General features: G+C 34.6%; 1 protein-coding gene across 1 annotated transcript in view; it reads right to left on the reverse strand.

The window, feature by feature from the left end:
• LOC149727623 (serine/threonine-protein kinase SMG1-like) overlaps positions 1 to 18,176 on the reverse strand; it is a 41,679-nt gene that overhangs the window by 5,592 nt on the left and 17,911 nt on the right. The window contains exons 31-61 of the mRNA XM_089887682.1: positions 17,717 to 17,846; positions 17,221 to 17,362; positions 16,619 to 16,861; positions 16,071 to 16,203; positions 15,149 to 15,469; positions 14,672 to 14,843; positions 14,375 to 14,434; positions 13,664 to 13,886; positions 13,314 to 13,425; positions 12,884 to 13,017; positions 12,112 to 12,339; positions 11,289 to 11,423; positions 10,864 to 10,989; positions 10,296 to 10,397; positions 8,838 to 8,984; positions 8,465 to 8,549; positions 7,903 to 8,054; positions 7,447 to 7,560; positions 6,950 to 7,084; positions 6,544 to 6,735; positions 5,923 to 6,168; positions 5,338 to 5,511; positions 4,773 to 4,947; positions 4,237 to 4,370; positions 3,609 to 3,749; positions 2,907 to 3,029; positions 2,347 to 2,551; positions 1,918 to 2,055; positions 1,422 to 1,534; positions 773 to 910; positions 191 to 319 (exon numbers count right to left, since the gene is read on the reverse strand). Of these exons, the coding sequence (XP_089743808.1) occupies positions 191 to 319; positions 773 to 910; positions 1,422 to 1,534; positions 1,918 to 2,055; positions 2,347 to 2,551; positions 2,907 to 3,029; positions 3,609 to 3,749; positions 4,237 to 4,370; positions 4,773 to 4,947; positions 5,338 to 5,511; positions 5,923 to 6,168; positions 6,544 to 6,735; positions 6,950 to 7,084; positions 7,447 to 7,560; positions 7,903 to 8,054; positions 8,465 to 8,549; positions 8,838 to 8,984; positions 10,296 to 10,397; positions 10,864 to 10,989; positions 11,289 to 11,423; positions 12,112 to 12,339; positions 12,884 to 13,017; positions 13,314 to 13,425; positions 13,664 to 13,886; positions 14,375 to 14,434; positions 14,672 to 14,843; positions 15,149 to 15,469; positions 16,071 to 16,203; positions 16,619 to 16,861; positions 17,221 to 17,362; positions 17,717 to 17,846 (4,802 nt within the window). The remainder of the gene's footprint in view (positions 1 to 190; positions 320 to 772; positions 911 to 1,421; positions 1,535 to 1,917; positions 2,056 to 2,346; positions 2,552 to 2,906; positions 3,030 to 3,608; positions 3,750 to 4,236; positions 4,371 to 4,772; positions 4,948 to 5,337; positions 5,512 to 5,922; positions 6,169 to 6,543; positions 6,736 to 6,949; positions 7,085 to 7,446; positions 7,561 to 7,902; positions 8,055 to 8,464; positions 8,550 to 8,837; positions 8,985 to 10,295; positions 10,398 to 10,863; positions 10,990 to 11,288; positions 11,424 to 12,111; positions 12,340 to 12,883; positions 13,018 to 13,313; positions 13,426 to 13,663; positions 13,887 to 14,374; positions 14,435 to 14,671; positions 14,844 to 15,148; positions 15,470 to 16,070; positions 16,204 to 16,618; positions 16,862 to 17,220; positions 17,363 to 17,716; positions 17,847 to 18,176) is intronic.

Here is an 18,176-nt window from a genome sequence, read left to right on the forward strand (position 1 = left end):
AAAAATAGTAAAAATATTACAGAAAAAAGGATTGCAAAGATTTATGTATAGTAATATAGAAACTATAGGAAAAACCACACAAACATTTCTGTTATAAAATTACAACATATTTGACTCTGTATGTGAGGTCTTCCATGGGGCCTCACTCATATATAGAATAAGCCATAAACCATCAATTATGACATCACACCTGTAGTTTAGCCCGATGTAAACTTGCACGAACGGACACGATGTTTGAATCGAGTCTTCGCGCACGATCTAAATCTTTCCACGTTCGATTGAATTGGTAAACCAACATCAGGGGTTTCGCGAGTAAACTCTGGGGGGAATGTTATTAAAGCATTGCACAAATTATTTAAATATATTCTGTTGTTATAGTGGCTTGGAAAAATGTTCATGTGTAAATTATTGTAGGTGTTGGGGAAATATTATAAAAAAGGTCAATTTAATAAAACTTTGTTATTGGTATATTGGTTTTAATATTTATGCCTGAATTAATGAGAATTATGTGAATATTATAAAAAAGTGGTTGTTAAATTTATTCAAACTTGTTTTAATGTTATGTTGATTTCACACAAACTCTTGAATGTAAAATCTTAAAATATAAATCTTAAGTCCTTGCACAAGACAGAAAGCGGTGTAAAAGATTCCGTGCCAATTACACACAGTCCTACAGTGGTAGTAGCATCCAGCATCGAACCAGAGATTCCGTTTACGATGCAAGCACCTCACCACAGCAGGTCAAATAATTATAATATTTCTATGAAAATACCTGCGAATATTTAGTTTCGACCGCAGCTTTGCAAATTTCCTCGACTTTAACAACTTGGTTGTTGGACACTGACATCATGAAGGTACCGAGCTCAACACCGAGTAGTTCAACGTATCCACATAACGCACATCCTAACATCTGTATGTGGTGTATGAAATATAATGGGAAAATATGGAAGTTTACGCACACATATATATTAACAATATATGTGTTATAGTATATGTTATTAGGGGAAATAAACAGAATATTTTGTATTAAAACCAGGGATTTAAAACTTCTTATACCTGTGTCCATCAAGACACCTTTTTATAAAATCTTAATTTTTTAAAGAATGTTTAGCGATACCAAAGATTGGTTTTGGCATTGCCAGGAACTTATGTTTCCAATGCAATCGCAAGTAAATTTATGAAGTAATTGACATTTTTAACCAAAAGAAAGCACACCCCCTGGGATTTGCCATATAACTCATATAAACATTAGAAAGGAACACAGATTTAGGGCTCCCATATTTCTATGTAACTGACGTTTTCAACAACCTCCCCAACCCTCCAACCAGAGATATGCCACTTAACTTATAGTATAATCACAACTTTAAAGTTTCCCATAATTCCATTTAACTACCATGTTTAACAAACCCTCCACAACCCACCTCCCCAGGAATTCCAATCAACAACTCTTGCACAAAATACGACACAAAATGTTTCACAGGTTTCGCCAACCTTTCTTCAGTGTACAAGTTCTTACTCCCCATGTAATGGTGGCCTATTATAAGATTTCCATGAAATTATCACACATAATAATACAATAGCATTTTTTTAAATTCAAAATTAATTCTTAATTATAAAGTCATCATAAGTTCCACGTTTGAAAGTTCAATATTTAGCAGGCCTCATCCCACATGACAGTTACCTGGCCAGCCTTGTAGGACCTTACCCATACAGAATGTGGTTACAAATTCATTTGAAATAACTTTTTGTAATAATTTACAAAATTCACATTATTTAAAAATCATGAATACAGAAATACGACCCATATAGAATAGAACTTTATTTTTAGGATTATCTTTTTAAAATTTAGGATTTTTTTTGTCAAATTTAGGATTATCTGAAAACATAAATATATTAGATATCTATTACAATACGTACCTCCAGTTGTATTCTTGCCACTAGGTGCTGATCTATCCACCACGAACGCACGAGCGTTTGAATGACAAAGAACGAAGAAATCGTTCATCGCTTGTAGTTGTTTCGCGAATAATAAAGCTTGGAGTGCTTCGTTGGTGGCTGGGGGTTAAACATATTTAGATCGTTTCGTTTGATATGAAAACTTATAGCAAACAAACAATTAAGAGAAATTCAGAACTTTATTAAACTCATTATGAGTTGTATAATAAAGTGCCATAAAGTCTAAAAGATGAATTAATTTAACTTATCTGCATATTACAGTGCAGGGTGGCAGGATATTTTATAAAATGTCGTAAATTTTTCAAAAAAAAACACATGTCATAATACCAAAAACTGCAAGTAATGATCCATTTCAACCTGATATTGTTACATAATAAAGGCCATTATTACCTGACAGCTTCTTCAGCTTCTGCAGTTGCATTGGTTCATTCAAACAATCCACAAATGTCCATTCCTTGGTGACGAACCCCGATGCCAACAAACCATCTCGTGCGATGAGCAACGCGTTGAAATCGTTCCGTGCCGATCTGAATAATCCGTCAAATGCTTGTAGCAACATCTGGCCTGCTGTGAGGCGCTGTTCGTCTGATCGTTTCTACAGAATAAATATGGTATTTATGTTTCTGCTGTTATAGTTGCACAATGTAATAACTCAAACTGCTGTTTTGGTGATAAAACTGGACGCTATTCAAGCTATCTTAAATATGCTGCATATGTTGCTGTGACGTAACCTGATACTTGAAATTGATCTTGAGGTAAAAAGTATGAACATTTTTGTACCAATGTTTTGTAGGCATGTTTGATATACTCTAATAAAGTCTCAACGAATAGCAGCAGACATCCCGACTAAAAAAGTTAATGGGCCAACTCTGGCCAAAACCCATATCCATCAGGTTCCTTGTCATAGGATCTCACCCTTATAGAATATACCACTAATATGGAACACTCACCTGTCTAGAATCCTGTAGCAGCTGCGTATATTGTTGTTGTAGTCGTTGTACTTCAGCCAACGCATCCTCGTATGCTGAACTCGTTCCATTCTGTGTTCCTTGGTTGCGTAAGCTTGCCATTAACTGGAATATAGACATCATATTAAGAAAAAATACTCATAAATATCCTAAAAATAAACATCTTCTTTTAGGGGTTATTTTTAAAGATTCCTATAACAGTTGAGTAAGTTAATATCACACTGTGCCACTGCGGCGGCCCGTCATGTGTTTGCGCAAAGCCTGTGTGCTTTTTTATTACAATTATCTGCCGTATAAATACCGCGTCTTGTGTTCAGCCGCCCTCTTAGTTTACCGCTCGCAATACAACTTTATACAACCGCTACAACACAAAATTTTCAAAACTTGGAACATTATAAGATATTGCTTCATATGTAAACTTTGATGTGCAATAAATGTAATAAGTAAAACTACTTTAATGGTAAAGGTTAATTTTAATACACCAATATTTCAGATGCTCTCTGGTATATTCAAATGGTAAAATAGAAATCACATTTTTACGAGAAGAGCAATTTCAAGCATTACTTTATTACTGGTAGCAACATCAGTAGAATATAAAAGGTTTACTCCAAATCTTTCATACAAGTTTGTGAATAAACTCCACTTATTGTAAATACGTTTGTTATAAAGTTTATTTGATTTCACCTGCTTAGTCAGATCGTCTATCCTTACACCGTGCACGATCCCACTAACAGCAGCAACGAGTTCCACTACAGATGGTTCCTCACATTGCAACAACTTCACGGCTTCAGGTACAATTATGTTGCGGAAGTTTTTAAACAATTCCTGTTGGAACAAAAAGCTCATTAAAGGCTTGAAAGAAACATTTGCGAAAAGGATAATTTTCACAGCTAGCCATTTTTGCATGACTTTTTAGCTGTATATTCCATTCTATATGGTGAGTTAGGTAGGTGTGCAAGTGGGTACGAGTTTTTGTTTAGATTGGGAGCATTGTAGGGCAGAGTTAGTAATGCAGTTGCTGAGTAAAACCTCCCTACAACATGCACTGGTTCGGGTTCGGCTTTAGATATTTTACAGGCATAAATAAGATGATTATAATAGATCAAAGCCAATGAGATTTTATTCAGCATGGGTGAAGTCCTGAAGCATGACGCGCATGGGAACTGGGATTTAGGACAGAGTTGGTCCATTACAGAGACCACTTAATTTAGCCAGAATCACTTAGACCTATTACTTATGCCACTAAATTTACAGAGTTGACCATATACTGAGTAATGATAAGCTAAAATAATGAACCAACCATCAAACTTACAAGTAACGTTCGGTAAATATTATCTGCACATATCACGGCTCTCGTTGCCTCCCTTGTAACACTAGGTGGCGTATCAGAGGTGGACGAAGGGTTGAGCAATCCATCGGCCAATCGCAGAAGCTGAACCATGTTTGCTGCATGCGGATTGGTCGGTTTGAATATTTATATGTGTAGGCATTTGACTAAAGGTACTTTTTCAAAGTAGATGCTGTAGGTATTTAACTAAAGGTACTTTTTCAAAGTAGGTTTTCCAAATTATGAATAACAAACGGAATGTTCCAAAAAAACATGTGATGATATGAATATACTGTATTGAAGATTGGTTGGTTCGATTTATAAATTAATAATAAGAATTTTTGTTGGAGCTTAATCAAGGCTTGTGTTACTTTTACTTTCTAAAAGACCATTCAAAGTAAATTATAGTGGGCTCATTTTTTGGTAATTCAGACCAACCTTTCCTATGTTTGACTAAAAAGAAGAACTAAAAAAAACTGGATTGAAGCCTTAATTATGTCTAAATCAACCAATAAACTTACAGAAAAGTCCGCACAACTCCTCCAGGAACCAATCACCTTCCTGGGACGTCATATCAACCAATCGGTGACCAGAATTAGCAGCAGTGGTTTCCATGGTGATAGCACGTTGATCCAACGCACACAACAGCATGGTGAGGACGCCCGTGAACGAACCAAGTCCTTCCAATCCATGGTCCTGTGTGTGGTGGGGTTAATATATGGGGTGGAAAAGCAGTTTTAAATTAACTGCATTATTTATAAAAAAAAACGTTGTGAAAAATGTTGTGAAACACTAAAGTTAGAAAAATGTTGTAAAACACTAAAGTTAGAAAAATGTATTGAAACACTAAAGTTAGAAAAATGTTGTGAAACACTAAAGTTAGAAAAATGTTGTGAAACACTAAAGTTAGAAAAATGTTGTGAAACACTAAAGTTAGAAAAATGTTGTGAAACACTAAAGTTAGAAAAATGTTGTAAAACACTGAAGTTAGAAAAATGTTGTAAAAAACTGGGTTAAACTACAAAATTTTTCGTTACAAGTAGAAGTTGAAAATATTAGAAAACCCTGCACTATATTATAACTTACTTGAACAAACTTAAGGATATGTTCCTGCGACGTTTGCACCATCCTCTCCGCTTCCTGCATCCTCCCTGATATAACCGTCTCTCTACTTCTCCTATCCATCAACTTAACTAACCCCCCGTTAAGATCGGTTGCTTCACGTTGGAGGGAAACGTCTTTAACAGCGGCTGCTCGAGTCTGGGGGGTGTAAAAGTATTAAATTATAAAATAAATAAGACCAAAATCAATAAAAAGTAAGATTTCAATCTAAAACAATAATGTCGTTTATATTTTATCTTTTAAAATTTAGGCAATCTTACTCCCTCTTGAACGTTTATGGTTAATTAAACAAAGATACAATATCATTATTATGAGTTGCAATGTGCCAATGTATTGATCTGGGTGAAAAGTTACTTAATTAATTAAAAATGTTTTAATTATAAAAAGTTAAATATTTATGGATCATGAAAAATAATAAAAAAAATCCCAAAGAACTATTTTCCTGTTGACTTTATCCAAGATTAAACACGAGTTATAAACCTGCAGAAGGCACACTTTTAATAGAGGCTCTACCCATATAATATAATAGGATCGCAATCGTTTAAATACCTGAGCAAGAATAGCTTCCTTTGAGCTACAACGTTCGATTTCACTTCTTATCGACGAACAATTCAAGTCCAACAACCCGTTAACCATCTTCTCCAATCTATCGCTCCATACCGCCACACGGTGGTTGCGAATAGCTGCCACTGGAGGGAAATGAGCAGCAACAGCGGCGTATTGGCTGAGCGCATCGAGACACGATCGCATGGCGTGTCGATGTTGGTCACCGACCGTCACCAACTCTTTCTCTGTCTGTGGGGGTTTTCAAAACAAAGGTCCTTAAACTTTATTAGAAACTTTGTTGAAAATATTTTTTAAGTTTTTACACGCATTAAGCAATGCATAATTAAACAAACATTGATTGACTTGCAAATATAAGAGGGAATAACCAAACTGATTACACCCTATGCACAATATCCAGTAGTCATTATATACGTGTACTTTAAAAAGGTGTATTTTAAACTGAATTATCATTATAACATAAATAAAGAGCGAACGTACTTCATGTATAGGATTTCTAGGTAGCAGAAAAATTTCATATAACATACACAGAAATATTTGGACTTTTAGTTAATAAAGCAAAACGGTTTTAAATAAAACAACTTAGTAATAATCCACACCACTCACCATCTGTGCTTGTGAAACCATGGTAGCTTGGCCTGCGCTATGTAGGAACTTGGTTGCATGTTCAAACGCACAAGGACCAAGATCTAACTTAGTTGCAGCCTCAGTGATTAACGCTGCTAACTCAGGACTTTGTAGAAGAGCGTTTAACTTCATGAACCTCTTCATGTTTTCCTCACATACAAGGATCTTGTCCTAATAATCATAGATGTATTATATAATAGGGTAAACAGTCACTAATGGGATAATGAGTTGTCCAAAATGCTTATGTCACGCCCATATACAAAAGTTATCATAAACATATTCATATTTAAAAACTTTTTTAAATGAAAAAGAGCCAAGTTTGGCACCTATAAACATGCATCATACAATAGATATCATATAACATACAATAGACATCATATATTACCTGCAGTGTGGTTAGCGTAGCTTCACGCTTGGCTTGTTGTTGAACTTGTTGGTGCCATCTAGTGGGAAGAGTGTTGAATGGATGTCGAGTGTCCGACAACGCGCATTTAACCAAGGATTTCACTTCAAGCAGATTCTGTTTTATGAAAGAAATTAGAATACTTTGGTGGAAAATACAAAATACTTAAACTGTTTGTAATCAACAATTCTTCATGATAGTCAAAGTAATTATTTTGTTATGAACTTTTTATTTTGTAATTAATAAGGCCAATGTTTCACGATAAATAACCTAAAACTGGTTGGTCATGCATATTATGAACAAACATATTGTGTTACTTCTGCTACCAGGCCTAATGTATATGATCCATTGGCTCATCTGGTATGAAAAGACATCACCACCTCCTATTATGACATCACCATCCCCCGTTATGACATCACCATCTCCCGTTATGACATCACCACCCCCATTATGACATCACCACCCCCAATATGACATACCTGTATATTCTCATTCATATCAACATTGCTTTTAAAATGAGTTTTGTAATCGGTGAGTTTTTCAACAAGATCTGGAAGTACTTTTAACATTTCGTCGCGATTTGTGAACCAGCCCTGTTGATAACAAGCATCATATTAGTTAAATACACCATAACAACAAGTATATATATAAACATACACTCTGTTTATATATTGGTAAAAATTGACACACTGTAAGTTTTGTATTATACATTATTCGTATACAGATATAAAAGTATGGAATACCTATAGATATACTATTTCCATTAAAAAATATGAATTTATACTATTTTTATAATAAATGTGAAATTGATACTACATATATATAAAAATGCGACAGATATACTGTTTAAAAAAATATGAATTTATAATATTTTTATATTAGATGTGATATTTATAATATTTTTATACTAAATATTTATACTATATCTATCCCACCTGTTTCATCTCCGCCACTCTTGATGAAAACAAACTCCTCGTGATCTCGCGTTCCATGTCTTTCTTTGTTAGTTTATCCTCATCTAGTTTAGTGGGTGCTTGTTGCCCCCCACCCCCATATACAGCTCCTGCATACCCTCCTTCCACTGTGCCTGGTGAAATATATCATGTTTCATGGTGATAACACAGTTAAAATATATCATTATCATGTTTTATGGTGATAATACATGTTTGATAAATACCTAAGTTTTAATACTAAAAATCGGTTGTCAAAATTGTCAGCCCTAAAGAAAAAAAATAATCATCTACAAAGTTACATACATGGCAACTTAGGCATGAGTGTATAAAACAGAACTCTGGGGTTAAAAAGACTGTCGTTATTGTGCCTCGCGATAACATAAACAACAAGCAAACCATGAAGACAACTGTGTTAGAAACAGTTAATCTGAACATGAAGTGCATAGTAATCACAGTTTCAGTCATATTAACTAGAGCCCCAGTGGCTTAGTCCTTACATAATACATATGCTACTATTATATAGTATTACTATGTTTATTCTTACCTGTCCAATCAACCAGTGGATCGTACACAAAAGCTTCGAGTAAAGTCAACAAAGTTTCTCGACCCTTACGTAGAGTGGACATAACCTGGGGGGGATTGTTGGTAAAAATGTGCAATGAACTACATAAGTATAACACACAGTTACCAAGATGCGCTCTGCAAAGCTATGAGTAATTGTCCCATTAAAAATATTTAAAATAAATATTAAATAAATTAAAATTGAAAAATAAATTTTTTTTCAAATACTAAAAAAACATAGAAAAATGCTGTGTTTTAAAAAATACTGTAAAAAGTATTAAACAATTGAAAAAAAATATTACAGCTAGTGATGAAGGCTATACATACATAAAGATGACATAATGGTATCTAACTACCTGTTCACAAGAATTCCTGAACGCTCCCTCCACCCCAGTGATCCCTAGCGCCCTCAAAAGGTTTTGTGTCAATCGGAACGGAACACGCTCGGGCACACGGAGTTGTAAACCTTTCTCAAAACATACGTTGTAGTCAATGTGGACAACCTGTGAAGATAAACAATATAGATATCTTAAATAGTCTACCACTGTGACTCGGTGGTTAGGAACTTGCACTGTAACTAGATATTGATCTGTAATGATAAGATTATGTGTAGGAAAGACATTTAAGCGATATTATTTCAACCAAGTGGTCACCAATGGGTAGTACCCTGTGCATCAGGGTAATGGGCCAAATTTGTCTCAAATCTTAGGTCCAATAGCGCACCTATCAACTAACTTATCAACTAACTTATCAACTTATCAACTAACTTATCAACTTATCAACTAACTTATCAACTAACTTATCAACTAACTTATCAACTTATCAACTAACTTATCAACTTATCAACTAACTTATCAACTAACTTATCAACTAATCAACTAACTTATCAACTTATCAACTAACTTATCAACTAACTTATCAACTAACTTATCAACTTATCAACTAACTTATCAACTTATCAACTAACTTATCAACTAACTTATCAACTAATCAACTAACTTATCAACTTATCAACTAACTTATCAACTTATCAATTAACTTATCAACTTATCAACTAAATTATCAACTAACTTATCAACTTATCAACTAACTTATCAACTTATCAACTAACTTATCAACTTATCAACTAACTTATCAACTTATCAACTAAATTATCAACTAACTTATCAACTAATCAACTAACTTATCAACTTATCAACTAACTTATCAACTAATCAACTAACTTATCAACTTATCAACTAAATTATCAACTAACTTATCAACTAACTTATCAACTTATCAACTAACTTATTAACTTATCAACTAAATTATCAACTAAATTATCAACTAACTTATCAACTTATCAACTAACTTATCAACTTATCAACTAACTTATCAACTTATCAACTAACTTATCAACTTATCAACTAACTTATCAACTTATCAACTAACTTATCAACTAATCAACTAACTTATCAACTTATCAACTAACTTATCAACTTATCAACTAACTTATAAAATTAGTTATTAACTACCCAACATAGAATAGAATAATAACTTAATAGTTGATCTTTTCTTTTTATAAATTGATACAAAATTTTTACAAACCCAAAAAAACATAAAATTATAAACTTTTCACTGCTCTTCCATATTGCACAAATAATTCATAGATATTCCCCCTACCTCCAAGTACAATACCGAAGAAATTTCTTGTTTTTTTAAAAAAAAACAACAAAAAAACCAGTAAGTGTTAGGAACAAATATATTAAAGACACATGATAATAAGTTTCATTTCTTTTTTAATTATTCAAAACTAAGTTTCAAACATTTTCTACCTCGCCGGTTTCCAGATCCACCAACACATTATCGAGATGTCGATCACCAAGTCCGATCACATGACCAATCATTGACATCACTGCAGTTGATTGCGAATATTTCTGTAGGGTGGGTGGGTTAAGTTATGTTTGTAAGGGGGGTGGGTTAAGTTATGATTGTAAGGGGGGTGGGTTAAGTTATGTTTGTAAGGGGGGTGGGTTAAGTTATGATTGTAAGGGGGTGGGTTAAGTTGCTGGTTCGGGGGGAGGGGGTAAGTTATGTTTGTAAGGGGGGGGGGGGTTAAGTTATGTTTGTAAGGGGGGAGGGGGTTAAGTTCCTGGTTTGGGGGGAAGGGGGGAAGTTATAGTTATGTTGCATGAATTACTTATTATTTAATTAAATTATAATGTCGTATTTATTGGACAGCGAGTACACCAAGTGCTACTAAGTACATGGCAAACAAAAAACGAGCCAGACTAATGGTGTACTGATATATATATATTGCCCTATTTGAATATGTCCCTGTAGCCACAGTTGCCCCATTATCCCATCATCTAAACTAACAACACACAGTAGTTCAATTATCACCTGTTGCATATTCCAATACTCAGCAGATCCAGTACACGAACACCATAATTCTTTCTGCAGTAAATCATCTGGTGTTTCATCGAGAAGTTCCTTTAACACACCTCGTAATACTTCAACTGGCCAATCCTGGGTCAGATAATTTATTTTATTTAAAACTTGAATTAAAATTTAATTAAAAAATAGCTTTAAAGCACTGACGTATAAGCTTTTACAAAGTTTATTTCAAGAATTATTGAATTCAACCTAAAATGGCTTAAAATTAACAGAAAGAAACTTTTCTCTTTGAATAAAAGCAGGAAACATCATTTCAGCAACTCCAAAAACTGTGCGGGCCTTATATTTAAGTACATTACCCTTGTTTTACATAACACAAATATAAATACTATATCCACACATAGAAACCATATTAATGTAGGAAACCCCACCTTTCTACTTATCCTGTCCACGTCCACTTCAGCTTTCTTCATAGCTGGGTTAAGTTTGCTGTAGTAAAGATCACTGGGTCGTAATATTTGTAGATTGGGAGGTTGGGTGGGGTTGGTGGTACCTTGTGCTACTGCCTGTGGTATATAAGTGGTTGGGTTAATATTAGTAAAAAATATGGGGTAATAACTAAGGTATTTAATACAAATAGGTTAGTAAATAACTATGATATCAAGGGTGTGACCACTCGCAGTAAAACATTTTGTCCAAAAATAACTATTCGTAAAGGAACAAATTATTGAAACTTTAAAGTAGTGGCCTATGCTGGTTTTATAACCAATAATTTTAGATTCATCCTTTGCTAACAATCCTAAATCAGTTGTTGGGTTAATATTGGTAACAAATGTGAGGTTACAAGGTATTAAACATATGCTAGTGGGGTTGGGGTTGGGGTGTAAGAATCTGGGGTCCAAGGTTTCTTAATCTACTAGTTATAGTATGCGTTTATGCTCATTTTACTGATATAAAAGGATTTTATTGAAGCAAATAAAGTAAACTAAGTGTCACACCAAATGGAAACTCATTTAACTAACTTGAAACACTAGAAGCAACCACCATGTCCAATATATATTCATGCTTCATCAAATTGTTAGTGGGTTTCCCAAAACATTTTCATGGCCAAACGCTATCGGGGTAAAACTATTTCACGCTACAGGAATTTAGAGGACATTTGTGTCACTTAAAACAGATGAATGTTAAATGAAGGCATGACCCATAATCTAATCTGTTAGTTTTATTAGTTAGAATTCACATAGCACGTCTTACCGTTTTATTTGCTTGAGCAATAACTTGTCGTTGCTGCCACCTTTTATAAAGCAGGAACAACGGGGTTGCCCCGCTAACCCACTGTATAAGACCCGACCTGGGGCCGAGGGGGGTGACAGAGTAATGTCGGGCAACATAACTACATTTCTCGTGCTGTCGTCGTAACAGCCGGTTGGCAATGGAGAGAAACTGCATAACGCGCTCGTCTAAATGAAGATCCTCCAACCCCTGTTCATGCAGTCGTTAATATTTTCACAATAAGTTTATTGTACTCCGTAGGAAAATGTTACTTGCATGTATTAGGTATTTTATTAAACATATTTTTGGTTTATAAGATCATGTTTATAATTTGCATATAGAAAAATCACAGCAACTTTTAATATAATAAATAGCAGATTATTAAATGTAACAAAAAAAAAATTGTACAAGCAGGAACAGTTTATTGTTTACAAAAAGAAACAACTCGGCAACTTTTATTGCTAATATTTTTCCCCATTCAGCCAATATGTAACAAGAAATAACAGTTTATTATTCACACAATGAAACAATGTAGCGTCTTTTATTACATGAATTAGCCCTAAATCTGCAAACGAAGATATGCACACACTGACACGCATATCTATACATATATCCGCATATAGTATTAGGTATTTTATTAAACATATTCATGGTTTATAAGATTAGATGGCACATTGGAGATGTTTAACATTTGTAGAAGGAAAAATCACAGCAACTTTTAATATAATAATCAGAATCAAATTACATCACCTACCTTAAACAAGTAGTTATATCTCCTCCCATCTGATCCAATGAATTGAAGTTTTTTAGGTTTAGTTTTAGTTGGAAGTATAGTGACAGCACTACTACAGCCATCTACAACTACTGGGTGGTTGGTGTCTGTAACTCCTGTTCGTATGGGGTGGGTTGGGTAAAACGTAAGGCGAAATAAATGAAGCCTAAATACCATTTCTCTAACGAATTTACCATTTACTAAATGTAGAATCAAATTACTGTTACAACTCAAAGTTATTATCAAAAAAAACTAAACGAACAGAATACCAGAAAAGCACTTTGCTGTTATTGAGAGCCACATACAAAGTCATTAAGTATAGGAACAAAAGAACAAGACATAATATTATTAAAGCAACCATCCAAATACCACTAAAAAAGCAACAAAATACAAAAAAATCAGTTTTAAAAACCTGGTATTGGCATGGTAGTTGACTTCAGTGTCATCAAACGCGGGCTAATTTCACCAAGATTGAGGATGTGTGCTGCACGTTTAGATGCACGGTTCTGTAGTAAACTGTGAACCTGTGTGAAAATAAAAACCTCATACATAACTGAAAATAAAGGCTTAGTATGTGTTGAAAAGTTGGTTGGTCAACAAATTTGTTAAGACTGTTATAACTAATGCTTTTTTCTGGAACTGTTTTTATGAAGTTAATAAGAAAATCTTTACAGCTACAGTAGTACAGACTTTCTAAAAACTGTTTCTAATTGGTATTGTGAGAAAAAGCAATGAAGGTATGAAGTGATAACTACAACTCACTTGTTTGAATCCTGACCAACACGATTGTGGATTATGTGGGTTTGGTGGGTTCTTTAACTTCTCCAATGCTTGATCTATCATTGGTTGTAAATTATCAGCGAACCATCGTTCATGGGGTGTTTCAGGTGACGCACATGTTATACGCTGCACGCGTTTCATGGCGTATAATACAGGCCGCATTATCGCTTGCTGTTGTTCACGTAATATAACTTGTTTCTCTGATCTGTGGTAATGCGTTTGTTGTTATTGGTTATCCTGGTATGGCAAGTCAACTTAAGAGTTTCTATTCATAGGGGACACACTATGGCAATGCGCACAAGGAACATCGGATTTAGGCTTGAGTTGGTTTACAAAACACCAAGTCTAAGTAATTGCGGCATAACAGAAAGATGAGCTGGATTAGTACTGTATGAAGTTAATTTCATTCTATATATTAGTAAAGTCCTATGGTGAGGCAGGAAAGAGATCTTGGGTTAGAACAGAGTTGGTCTGTAACCCTGAACTTTATAACACAATATATTTTAGGGGGTTATAACACAAGTGTGATTTTGTGCATCATTCATTCATTCATGCGGCTTTACAGAACTACGCTTGTAAGTTACCATGTATGCAACTTTGTGGCTTAATTCTAGTGTTTTTTAAGTGACTTAACATTGTAACAAGGGTGTTTCACTACACACCGTACAGTTGCATTAGGCACTCGGCACTTACTTAGACAACGAACTGTTGGTGTTGACTCTCTTTGCCTCATCTTGTAGTTGATGTAATCGTCTGTGTGGATGAAAGTTTCAAAACATGTTTCCTGTTATGTTTACGTAATGAAAAATAAAATATGTTTAACTTATTTCTGTCATTAAATATTTTCCGCACAACAGTTTTTACATTTTGTTTAAAAATATTAATTTAACATCAATGGTCATTGGCTCATTGTAGTGACCATGGAACAAGAACATTCTATTTTGTTACATCATAATACACGATTATTACCTTATTATACTTGATTATTACCTCATAATATCATGTTGATGTTGACTTAACGTTCCCAACCACAATTCATCCCATAGCAGCGTGACTCTGCGCAACTCGTGCACCGCGATCTGCACATCGTGCACTTTGGTTGCATCTTGTTCAGTAAGTGCACGAAGTACTTGTTGGTAGCATGAGTTGGTTACACCGTTTTCTGTAAAGATTTCAATGTTAGATATATTGAAGAATATTCTATTGTAAACAGGCAAGGTCATATAGTATTGCACACCACCTTTGGTGAAGACCACAATTTACACATTGCTTCATATATAATAGTTGCTTATCCTATGTTTAAAAGAGTTTTAGGACTCTAAAATATCTCAGTTTTAACAAAATGGCCTTTTTACATTAGTTACCACTGCTAACTAAACTAAAACATACAAGGAATACTTGAAGAATTGACAATGGGTTCGCGTAAAAAAGTTTAATTCTGTTTCTAAAATGTAAAAATCCATATACCTTCAGTTGTTCCATCCTGTTCTTTGTTTCTTTCATTCTCATCCTTCTCCTTCTCACTCTCACTCCCATCCACTCTCACTCCTTCTCCCTCCTCCTTAACCTTTTTCTCATTCTCTTCATTCTCCTCGTCCTCCTCTTGCTCCTCAAGAGTAGCACGAAGAGCAGAGTGAGCTCTCGGGTCTGACCTCATTGTAGCCACGACAACAGGGTATATGATGAGATGAGGTGAATGAACAGCAACGCGGCACAGAAGGTCTGCTATGCTACGCCGAACGTAGCTTTCCGGGTGATTCAAGCGTGAAAACAGTTGTGGAATAATACCTGTACAAATGAATCATATAGTTTCATGTGATATTTTGCTCTTTTGGGACAAGAAATACGGAACATATTCTAAAACAGGGGGTTCAAAAAAATAATTTTGAAAAAACGTTGTGCTTTTAATACACTGATAGGTATTGAAACCTAAGAACCATTACTCCAGTAGTCCAGTGTAATGTTGTAGAAAAAGAATTGCACGCATTAATTTCTATATGGGTGAGGTCATACAGAGAGACACACAGAAAAGAAAATACTAATGTCAGTGTTGGCACATTACCCCAACCAATGCACACTACTATTAATAGCAGCACCTTGTAAAACTGTGCACTTTATATGATCAAGTGAAACCCATAGTAACAAACCATACATGTGTATAGTAGGGTGGGGAAGTTGAGACACCTTTTCATTCTATTTTATCGTCCTACTTGGTAGTAAACAAAGAACATTCAACAAATTATTAAATTGTATCCTTACAACTCCCATAGACCGTCGTTAATTGTTTAAAACACAATCAGGATATTTGGATATTATGTATTAAAGGTGTCCCATCTTCCCCCCACACATATATACGTAAAGCCAACTGAACCAACAACACACCACCCACCTTTCCATGGTAACGTTGGTGCCGTAGCTAGTCCTGTTTTAAGTGTTGTTTGCAACTCCAGCGCATGTTTAACAAGCAAACGTAACAAACGTAATGTGGCTGTCACGTTACTGTCTTCATATTTAAGTGGGGCCTGCAATGTTTTGAAGAACATTAAGTTTGTTTACATAGCTCAGATTTGATAAAAGAGATTACTATCAAGTTTAAAAAAATAATCTTAACTTATAAATGCCCTGCAGCAAAACAATTTGTCCCTCTCTGTTCAGCGTATAATCTTTTACCCTGCTGTTAGGTGTCCATACAAACAAGCAGAGCCAAAGTATATTGCATTCACCACATTAATCAATGAGGTTCCCTATGTTTGACAACTATGAATGTAACTGTATTTTAACAATGTCACCCCAGAGTTTATGCAAAAAAAAATTTTTTTTCTAAAATATGATACTTTCTTCTAAAATATGATGCCCATTGTACGTGGGTAACTTATCCAAATTTAACCAAATTTAATGAGTTTGGTCGTTAGTGACCTCCATGTTTACAACTCTTACCTGATCCCCAGCATTAAGATGAAGGAACTTGAAATAACCTTCAGCTGCAAGTCTATATTGTGTGAACAACCTCCTGCACACAAGATGCCATACGCTCAACAACGTGGATTGTGTGTGCGTTGGTGCACGAGACAACCAAGCACCACATCGTGACCGAAGTTGGTCAAGCACGACCTCACTAACGTCTGTGTAACTTTGTTCGCGATCATTCATAGAAATATCATCAACAGCCTCCCCGTCAACCTGTTTATAAGATGTTTATGGTCAATAAAAGGTTTCTATGAGTTACAACAATCGTTCTTGAACTTTACAGAAGACTAATTTATTCATTAACGATTCTCAACCTGTTTATAAGATGTTTATGTTGATAAAATGTGCCTAATTTATTAGTATATACACAAATATATATTAACTGCTACTGTTAAACATGCTGCACTTGTTTTATAAAATAGCTCTTAAAATGTCTGCATGTGAATAAATGCCAGAAAAAATGTTTTAGAACACTGTTTATAAGATGTTTCTGGTAAATATTAGGTATAACAACGGTTTTTCAACTTCATAGAAGAGTTATGCAATTAGACACACAAGTCACTCATACCCACCAACACACTAGCAGAGTTACAATGTGCTTTCCTCAACACACTGTATACTTGTTCCATCTGCTCCTCATCAACACCTAGTGGTGTAAGTGTGCTACGTACAATGTGTTTCTCAGTTTCAGTTAATTCAACGCTGCCAGCAGAACTAAAGGTTTGTAGAAAAAAATATATTTAAAAACAAAAAATGTTTGACCTGATTACACTGACATACAATGGGATGTTTAGCTTCATAATACTTTCCCACATAAGCAACAGAAATACTAGAGGTTGGTGGAATTTACCGGTGTTACCATGAGCCCGCAGCATTTGCATTTCGCAGATTTTATTTAAAGTTACTATTATTGGAACAAAACATAGAAAACAGTGAAATTCGCATCAAGTTTTGTCATTATTTTAAAATAGGGGGGCCTTGACGACTGACCCAATCATATCTATCATGTCCATGTTGAACCACTCTTGAACATGTTCCTAAATTACAAATATGAACCACTCCACCCACCTTGCCGAGTCCATTATCTTCCTTCCCCATTTATAACACCAGCCTGCCATAGAAAACCAAGCCTTTGCCATCTCAGGGGCCACGTTTGTTGCCAAGTTTAATAAACAACCGATCACAATCTCGTGGTTGACTGTGGATATTACATGGTTGGCTTATTTTAACTTACTACGGGCAGTTTTTTAGGGTAAAAAAAACATTTTTAACAGTAACAAAGTTTGGAAGACACAAATTTAAGAGGTACATATAGACTGGTAAAGAAAACACGTAAGATAATTTCTTTATTTTAGGTACGGTTGGTCCAAACATATCTTTGTACCATACTTTCTTTAAGTTGTACCAAACTAATAAATACAGTTTCACATTATTAGGTAATTTATTGGGCACAGTCAAATATAGAAAACTCCTTGCACCTTATTTCTTTAAAATATACTAATTGTTTAACATAATTATTGGGATCAGA

Source organism: Ciona robusta, chromosome 11 (assembly GCF_009617815.1).
Source record: "Ciona robusta chromosome 11, ASM961781v2".
Classification (NCBI taxonomy): Eukaryota; Metazoa; Chordata; class Ascidiacea; order Phlebobranchia; family Cionidae; genus Ciona; species Ciona robusta.